General features: G+C 38.7%; 1 protein-coding gene across 1 annotated transcript; it reads left to right on the top strand.

Annotated features, from left to right (window-relative positions):
* Positions 1-9,495: 9,495 nt before the first annotated feature.
* On the top strand, positions 9,496-9,915 carry LOC131807615 (ribosomal biogenesis factor). Its single transcript, XM_059133137.1, has one exon. It carries the CDS (start codon positions 9,544-9,546, stop codon positions 9,844-9,846), a length of 303 nt encoding a protein of 100 aa, XP_058989120.1. The 5' UTR covers positions 9,496-9,543; the 3' UTR covers positions 9,847-9,915.
* Positions 9,916-10,126: the final 211 nt, after the last annotated feature.

A 10,126-nucleotide genomic window follows, 5' to 3' on the forward strand; every position in this document is an offset into this window, starting at 1 on the left:
GGGTATCAGAATGGATAAAAAAACAAAACCCATCTATATGTTGCCTCCAAGAAACTCATTTTAAGCCCGAAGACACTTCCAGATTTAAAGTGAGGGGGTGGAAAAGAATTTACCATGCTAATGGACATCAGAAGAAAGCAGGAGTGGCAATCCTTATATCAGATCAATTAGATTTTAAGCCAAAGACTATAATAAGAGATGAGGAAGGACACTATATCATACTCAAAGGGTGTGTCCAACAAGAAGATTTAACAATTTTAAATATCTATGCCCCCAACGTGGGAGCAGCCAACTATATAAACCAATTAATAACAAAATCAAAGAAACACATCAATAATAATACAATAATAGTAGGGGACTTTAACACTCCCCTCACTGAAATGGACAGATCATCCAAGCAAAAGATCAGCAAGGAAATAAAGGCCTTAAACGACACACTGGACCAGATGGACATCACAGATATATTCAGAATATTTCATCCCAAAGCAACAGAATACACATTCTTCTCTAGGGCACATGGAACATTCTCCAGAATAGATCACATCCTCGGTCCTAAATCAGGACTCAACCGGTATCAAAAGATTGGGATCATTCCCTGCATATTTTCAGACCACAATGCTCTAAAGCTAGAACTCAACCACCAAAGGAAGTTTGGAAAGAACCCAAATACATGGAGACTAAACAGCATCCTTCTAAAGAATGAATGGGTCAACCGGGAAATTAAAGAAGAATTGAAAAAAATCATGGAAACAAATGATAATGAAAATACAACGGTTCAAAATCTGTGGGACACAACAAAGACAGTCCTGAGAGGAAAATATATAGCGGTACAAGCCTTTCTCAAGAAACAAGAAAGGTCTCAGGTACACAACCTAACCCTACACCTAAAGGAGCTGGAGAAAGAACAAGAAAGAAACCCTAAGCCCAGCAGGAGAAGAGAAATCATAAAGATCAGAGCAGAAATCAATGAAATAGAAACCAAAAAAACAATAGAACAAATCAACGAAACTAGGAGCTGGTTCTTTGAAAGAATTAATAAAATTGATAAACCCCTGGCCCGACTCATCAAAAAGAAAAAAGAAAGGACCCAAATAAATAAAATCATGAATGAAAGAGGAGAGATCACAACTAACACCAAAGAAATACAAACTATTATAAGAACATACTATCAGCAACTCTACGGCAATAAATTTGACAATCTGGAAGAAATGGATGCATTCCTAGAAACATATAAACTACCACAACTGAACCAGGAAGAAATAGAAAGCCTCAACAGACCCATAACCAGTAAGGAGATAGAAACAGTCATTAAAAATCTCCAAACAAACAAAAGCCCAGGGCCAGACGGCTTCCCGGGGGAATTCTACCAAACATTTAAAGAAGAACTAATTCCTATTCTCCTGAAACTGTTCCAAAAAATAGAAATGGAAGGAAAAATTCCAAACTCATTTTATGAGGCCAGCATCACCTTGATCCCAAAACCAGACAAGGGTCCCACCAAAAAAGAGAGCTATAGACCGATATCCTTGATGAACACAGATGTGAAAATACTCAACAAAATACTAGCCAATAGGATTCAACAGTACATTAAAAAGATTATTCACCACGACCAAGTGGGATTTATTCCAGGGCTGCAAGGTTGGTTCAACATCCGCAAATCAGTCAACGTGATACAACACATCAATAAAAGAAAGAACAAGAACCATATGATACTCTCAGTAGATGCTGAAAAAGCATTTGACAAAGTACAGCATCCCTTCCTGATCAAAACTCTTCAAAGTGTAGGGATAGAGGGCACATACCTCAATATCATCAAAGCCATCTATGAAAAACCCACCGCAAATATCATTCTCAATGGAGAAAAACTGAAAGCTTTTCCGCTAAGGTCAGGAACACAGCAGGGATGTCCCTTATCACCACTGCTATTCAACATAGTACTAGAGGTCCTAGCCTCAGCAATCAGACAACAAAAGGAAATTAAAGGCATCCAAATCGGCAAAGAAGAAGTCAAATTATCACTCTTCGCAGATGATATGATACTATATGTGGAAAACCCAAAAGACTCCACTCCAAGACTGCTAGAACTTATACAGGAATTCAGTAAAGTGTCAGGATATAAAATCAATGCACAGAAATCAGTTGCATTTCTCTACACCAACAGCAAGACAAAGAAAGAGAAATTAAGGAGTCAATCCCATTTACAATTGCATCCAAAACCATAAGATACCTAGGAATAAACCTAACCAAAGAGACACAGAATCTATACTCAGAAAACTATAAAGTACTCATGAAAGAAATTGAGGAAGACACAAATAAATGGAAAAATGTTCCATGCTCCTGGATTGGAAGAATAAACATTGTGAAAATGTCTGTGCTACCTAAAGCAATCTACACATTTAATGCAATTCCTATCAAAGTACCATCCATCTTTTTCTAATAAATGGAACAAATAATTCTAAAATTTATATGGAACAAGAAAAGACCTCAAATAGCCAAAGGGATATTGAAAAAGAAAGCCCACATTGGTGGCATCACAATTCCGGACTTCAAGCTCTATTACAAAGCTGTATTCATCAAGACAGCATGGTACTGGCACAAAAACAGAAGCATAGATCAATGGAACAGAGTAGAGAGCCCCGAAATAGACCCTCAACTCCACAGTCAACTAATCTTCGACAAAGCAGGAAAGAATGTCCAATGGAAAAAAGACAGCCTCTTTAATAAATGTTGCTGGGAATATTGGACAGCCACATGCAGAATAATGAAATTGGACAATTTCCTTATACCACACACAAAAATAGACTCAAAATGGATGAAGGACCTAAATGTGCGAAAGGAATCCATCAAAATCCTTGAGGAGAACACAGGAAGCAACCTCTTCGATCTCAGCCGCAGCAACATCTTCCTAAGAACAATTGCAAAGGCAAGAGAAGCAAGGGCTAAAATGAAGTATTGGGATTTCATCAAGATCAAAAGCTTTTGCACAGCAAAGGAAAGAGTTAACAAAATCAAAAGACACCTGACAGAATGGGAGAAGATATTTGCAAACGACATATCAGATAAAGGACTAGTGTCCAGAATCTATAAAGAACTTAGCAAACTCAACCCCCAAAGAACAAATAATCCAATCAAGAAATGGGCAGAGGATATGAACAGACCTTTCTGCAAAGAAGACATCGAGATGGCCAACAGACACATGAAAAAGTGCTCCATATCACTCGGCATCAGGGAAATACAAATCAAAACCACAATGAGATATCACCTCACACCAGTCAGAATGGCTAAAATCAACAAGTCAGGAAATGACAGATGCTGGCGAGGATGTGGAGAAAGGGGAACCCTCCTACACTGTTGGTGGGAATGCAAGCTGGTGCAGCCACTCTGGAAAACAGCATGGAGGTTCCTCAAAATGTTGAAAATAGAACTGCCCTATGACCCAGCAATTGCACTACTGGGTATTTACCCTAAAGATACAAACGTAGTGATGCAAAGGGGCGCGTGCACCCGAATGTTTATAGCAGCCATGTCCACAATAGCCAAACTATGGAAAGAACCTAGATGTCCATCAACAGATGAATGGATCAAGAAGATGTGGTATATATACACAATGGAATACTATGCAGCCATCAAAAGAGATGAAATCTTGCCTTTTGCAACAACACGGATGGAACTAGAGCGTTTCATGCTTAGCGAAATAAGTCAAGCAGAGAAAGACAACTATCCTATGATCTCCCTGGTATGAGGAAGTGGTGATGCAACATGGGGGCTTAAGTGGGTAGGAGAAGAATAAATGAAACAAGATGGGATTGGGAGGGAGACAAACCATAAGTGACTCTTAATCTCACAAAACAAACTGAGGGGTGCTGGGGGGAGGGGGCTTGGGAGAAGGGGGTGGGATTATGGACATTGGGGAGGGTATGTGATTTGGTGAGTGCTGTGAAGTGTGTAAACCTGGTGATTCACAGACCTGTACCCCTGGGGATATAAATATATGTTCATAAAAAGTAAAAAAATTTAAGAACAATGACTCTTTTCCAGACATCTCCACCAGAATTCCTCCCATTTCTTTTTTAAAAAATTTATTTGTATTTATTTCAGCATAACAGTATTCATTATTTTTGCACCACACCCAGTGCTCCATGCAATCTCTGCCCTCTATAATTCCCAGCACCTGGTACCCCAGCCTTCCACCCCCTGCCCCTTCAAAACCCTCAGATTGTTTTTCAGAGTCCATAGTCTCTCATGGTTCACCCCCCCCCCCCTTACAATTTCCCCCAACTCCCTTCTCCTCTCTAACTCCCCGTGTCCTTCATGCTATTTGTTATGCTCCACAAATAAGTGAAACCATATGATAATTGACTCTCTCTGCTTGACTTATTTCACTCAGCATAATCTCTTCCAGTCCCGTCCATGTTGCTCCAAAAGTTGGGTATTCATCCTTTCTGATGAAGGCGTAATACTCCCTAGTGTATATGGACCACATTTTCCTTATCCATTTGTCCGTTTAAGGACATCTTGGTTCTTTCCATAGTTTGGCGATAGTGGCCATTGCTGCTATAAACTTTCATTCCCACCAACAGTGGAAGAGGGTTCCCCTTTCTCCACATCCCTTCCAGCACATGTTGTTTCCTGTCTTTTTTATTTTGGCCATTCTAACTGGTGTAAGGTGATATCTCAATGTGGTTTTAATTTGAATCTCCCTGATGGCTAGTCATGATGAACATTTTTTCATGTGTCTGATAGCCATTTGTATGTCTTAATTGGAGAAGTCTCTGTTCACATCTTCTACCTATTTTTTTATATGATTGCCTGTTTTGTGTGTGTTGAGTTTGAGGAGTTCATTATAGATCCTGGATATCAACCTTTTGTCTGTACTGTCATTTGCAAATATCTTCTCCCATTTCGTGGGTTGCCTCTTTGTTTTTTGGCTGTTTCCTTTGCTGTGTGAAAGCTTTTGATTTTGATGAAGTCCCAAAAGTTTATTTTTGATTTTGTTTCCTTTGCCTTTGGAGACATATCTTGAAAGAAGTTGCTGTGGCTGATATCGAAGAGATTACTGCCTATGTTCTCCTCTAGGATTCTGATGGATTCCTGTCTCACATTGAGGTCTTTTATCCATTTTGAGTTTATCTTTGTGTACGGTGCAAGAGAATGGTCCAGTTTCATTCTTCTACATATAGCTGTCCAGTTTTCCCAGCACCATTTATTGAAGAGACTGTCTTTTTTCCACTGTATATTTTTTCCTGTTTTGTCGAAGATATATTGACCATAGAGTTGAGGGTCCATATCTGGGCTCTCTACTCTGTTCCACTGGTCTATGTGTCTGTTTTTATGCCAGTACCATGCTGTCTTGGTGACCACAGCTTTGTAGTAAAGCTTGAAATCAGGTGACGTGATGCCCCCAGTTTTATTTTTGTTTTTCAACGTTTCCTTAGTGATTCGGGGTCTATTATGATTCCATACAAATTTCTGGATTATTTACTCCAGCTCTTTGAAGAATGCTGGTGGAATTTTGATCGGAATGGCATTAAAAGTATAGATTGCTCTAGGCAGTATAGACATTTTAACAATGTTTATTCTCCCGATCCAAGAGCATGGAATGGTACTGTATTGTGGCTTCTTCAATATTCTTTCATGAGTGTTCTGTAGTTCCTCAAGTACAGATCCTTTACCTCTTTGATTTGGTTTATTCCCAGGTATCTTATGGTTTTGGTGCTATAGTAAATGGAATCGATTCTCTAATTTCCCTTTCTGTATTTTCATTGTTAGTGTATAAGAAAGCCACTGATTTCTGTACATTTCCTTTGTATCCTCCCACCTTGCTGAATTGCTGTATGAGGTCTAGTAGTTTGGGGGTGGAGTCTTTTTGGTTTTCCATATAAAGAATCATGTCATCTGCGAAGAGAGAGAGTTTGACCTCTTCATTGCCAATTTGGATACCGTTTATTTCTCTTTGTTGTCTGATTGCTGTTGCTAGGACTTCTAATACTATGTTGAACAAGAGTGGTGAAAGTGGGCATCCTTGTCTTGTTCCTGATCTCAACGGGATGATGCAGGCTTTTTCCCATTGAGGATTATATTTTCTGTGGGTCTTTCATAGATAGATTTGATGAAGTTCAGGAATGTTCCCTCTATCCCTATACTTTGAGACGTTTTAATTAGGAACAGATGCTGGATTTTGTCAAATGCTTTTTCTGCATCAATTGAGAGGACCATGTGGTTCTTCTCTCTTCTCATATTAATTTGTTGTATCACATTGATTGATTTGCGAATGTTGAACCATCCTTGTAGCCCAGGGATGAATCCCACCTGGTCATGGTGGATAATCTTTTTAATGTGCTGTTGGATCCTGTTGGCTAGGATCTTGTTGAGAATCTTAGCATCCATATTCATCAGTGATATTGGTCTGAAATTCTTTTTTCTGGTAGGGTCTTTGCCTGGTTTGGGGATCAGGGTAATGCTGGCTTCATAGAAAGAGTCAGGAAGTTTTCCTTCTGCTTCAATTTTTTGAAACAGCTTCCGGAGAATAGGTGTTATTTCTTCTTTGAAAATTTGGTAGAATTCCCCAGGGAATCCATCAGGTCCTGGGCTCTTGTTTTTTGGGAGGTTTTTGATCACTGCTTCAATCTCGTTACTAGATATTGGTCTATTCAGGTTGTTGATTTCTTCCTGGTTCAATTTTGGTAGTTTACAGTTTTCCAGGAATGCATCCATTTCATCAAGGTTGCTTAGCTTATTGGCATATAACTGTTGATAATAACTTCTGATGATTGTTTCTACTTCCTTGGTGTTAGTTGCGATCTCTCCCTTTTCATTCATAATTTTATGAATTGGGGCTTTCTCTCTTTTCTTTTAGATTAGTGTGGCCAATGGTTTATCGATCTTATTGATTCTTTTAAAAAACCAGCTTCTAGTTTCATTGATACGTTCTACTGTATCGTTGGTTTCTACCTCATTGATCTCAGCTCTAATCTTGATGATTTCCCTTCTTATGTGTGGAGTCGGTTTCACTTGTTGATTCTCTAATTCTTTAAGGGAAAGCTGCTGTGTTCTGGATTTTTCAATTTTTTTGAGTGAGGCTTGGATGGCTATGTATTTCCCCCTTAGGACCGCCTTTGTTGTATCCCATAGGTTTTCGACCAAAGTGTCTTCATTCTCATTGGTTTCCATGAATTGTTTAAGTTCTTCCTTGATCTCCTGGTTAATCCAAGCATTCTTAAACAAGGTGGGCTTTAGCTTCCAGGTGTTTGAGTTCCTTCTGAACTTTTCCTTGTGATTAAATTCCAGTTTCAAAGCATCGTGATCTGAGAATATGCAGGGAATAATCTCAGTCTTTTGGTGTCGGTTGAGTCCTGATTTGTGACCCAGTATGTGGTCTATTCTTGAGAAGGTTCCATGTGCACTTGAGAAGAATGAGTATTTTGTTGTTTTAGGGTGGAATGTTCTGCGTATATCCATGAGGTCCATCTGTTCCAATGTGTCATTCAATGCTCTTGTTTCTTTATTGATTTTCTGCTTTGATGATCTATTTCTGAGAGAGGTGTGTTAAGATCTCCTACGATTAGTGTATTCATATCAATATGACTCTTTATCTTGATTAACAGTTTTCTTATGTAATTGGCTGCTCCCATATTGGGGGCATAGATATTTACAATTGTTAGATCATCTTCGTGGATAGTCCCTTTAAGAATGATGTAGTGTCCTTCTGTATCTTTGACTACAGTCTTTAGTTTAAAATCTAACTTATCTGATATGAGAATCGCTACCCCAGCCTTCTTTTGAGGCCCGTTGGCATGAAAGATGCTTTTCCATCCCTTCACTTTCAGTCTGCGTATATCTTTAGGTTCAAAATGGGTCTCTTGTAGGCACCATATGAATGGGTCCTGTCGTTTTATCCAATCTGCATCCCTGTGCCGTTTTATGGATGCATTTAGGCCATTCACATTGAGAGTGATTATTGATAGATATGTTTTTATTGACATCGTGTTACCTTTGAAGTCTCTCTTTCTGTAGATTGTTTCTGTATTTCTGTTCAATGCTATTCTTAGGATCTTCCTCTTTTATAGAACCCCCCTTAATATTTCCGGCAGTGTTGGCTTGGTGGTTTCATATTCTTTTAAGCCTTGCCGGTCTTGGAAACTCTTTATCTCTCCATCCATTTTGAATGTCAGTCTTGCTGGATAAAGTATTCCTGGCTGCATGTTCTTCTCATTTAGTGCCCTGAATATATCTTGCCAGCCTTTTCTGGCTTGCCAGGTCTGATGTTATTCTGATGGGCCTTCCTCTGTAAGTAAGGATCCTCTTTGCTCTAGTGGCTTTCAAGAGATTATACCTACAATTATAATTCCTCAATTTGACTATCAGGTGTCGTAATGTTTTTTTGGAATGTATAATCTTGGGTGGAGTCAGTTCAGCCTCTAGTACGTGAATGCTGGTTCCATTCACGAAAGTGGGAAAATTTTCATGAAGGACATGTTCCACTATATCTTCTAGATTTCTTTCTTTCTCCTCCCCTTCAGGGATTCCAATAATTCTGACGTTGGGACGTTTCATGGCATCATTTATTTCCCTGATTCTGTTTTCGTGGTTTCTAAGTTGTTTGTTCCAGGCTTCCTCCTGATCCTTTTTCTCTATCTGTTTGTCCTCCAGATCACTAATTCTATCTTCTGTCTCGGTTACCCTAGCTTTGAGAGAGTTTAGATTAGATTGGAACTCATTGAGAGCATTGTGAACCTCCTCCATGGTAGCTTTAAGCTCCGCCCTAACATTGTGCACATCCTGTCTGGTCGCTTTCAGCTCGGCCCTAATCAATTCTGTTTGGTCATCCATGGCTTTCTCCAACCTAGCTATTGCCTGGATAATTGTTAGCCTGAATGCTCTTTCCAACATATTGTCGATGTTGATAGCTGTTAGCTCTGTTGCAAAAAGTCCATCCTCTGTATTTTTCCTCTGTTGGGCATTCCTCCTTCTAGTCATTTCGGTGGGAGATGACTGCACAGATGTAGCTGGATGTATTGACCATGGTGCAATCAAGGTGCACCCTGGAACACTTCTCAGCAATCAGGATTCCCCACCCAAATGAGAGACAAAAGAAAAGAAAAAGAGAAAGAAAAAAAAAAAAGAGAGAGAGAGACAGGAAAGAAAGGATAATGAAAGAAGGTTTAGCCCAAATGGGCCCCAAGGTAAGATTTATGAAGTAAACAAACAAAAACAGACAAAAAGACTAATAAAAGTATATGACAAGAGAAAAAAAATATTTATGCAAATAAAGGAAGAACCTCGTCAAAAAGAACCCCAAGTGTAAGATTTATATACTATCAGGACAAAGACAAATACACAGAAACACTTGTGGAAGAAAAAGATGGGAGAGTGGTTATAAATTCTCAGTGTGTGCGAGGAAGGTTGTTTTGATTCTTCCTGGATGTATCTTGATATCTTTGTTAAAGGACTCAACTTTCCTAAGATAAAGGGGGATTAAAAATAAGTTTACCGGTAGATGGCGTCACCCGGAGCGTGAGTTGTTGCACGAGGATATTGAAGACAATGGCTAAGAACAAACTAAGAGGGCAGAAGTCCAGGAATGTATTTCATATAGCCAGCCAAAAAAACTTTAAGTCTAAAAACAAAGCAAAACCAGTTACCACTAACCTTAAGAAGATAAACATTGTGAATAATGAAAAAGTTAACAGAGTGAATAAAGCTTTTGTAAATATACAAAAGGAACTTGCACATTTCTCAAAAGGCCTTTCCCTTGAACCTTTGCAGAAACAGCTGATTCCTCAGCAGTGTCATGAAAACGAACCAGTTAATGTTGATGAAGCGACAAGATTAATGGCTCAGTTGTAATACACTGGAGATACATCAAATACCCCCAAAAGACCAATAAATTAAATGTTTTATACAAAAAAAAAATAAGTTTACCTATGGGGTTGTATTGATTGGGGAAAGGGGATTACTTTGAAGTTTAACTCTATATGAATATTAGAAGATAAAAATAAAAAGGAATAAACTAAACTAAACTAAAATTAAAAAAAAAAAAGAAGGAATTCAAAGAAGAAATGCAAAAGAAAAACATAGGTGTATGTATCAAAAAGTTCAGGTTAGAAGGTTATTATGGAATTTGATG

Source organism: Mustela lutreola, chromosome 9 (assembly GCF_030435805.1).
Source record: "Mustela lutreola isolate mMusLut2 chromosome 9, mMusLut2.pri, whole genome shotgun sequence".
Lineage (NCBI taxonomy): Eukaryota > Metazoa > Chordata > Mammalia > Carnivora > Mustelidae > Mustela > Mustela lutreola.

Coding starts and splice junctions, on each gene's coding strand:
- LOC131807615 (XM_059133137.1), top strand. CDS start 9,544: ATGGCTAAGAACAAACTAAGAGGGCAGAAGTCCAGGAATGTATTTCAT.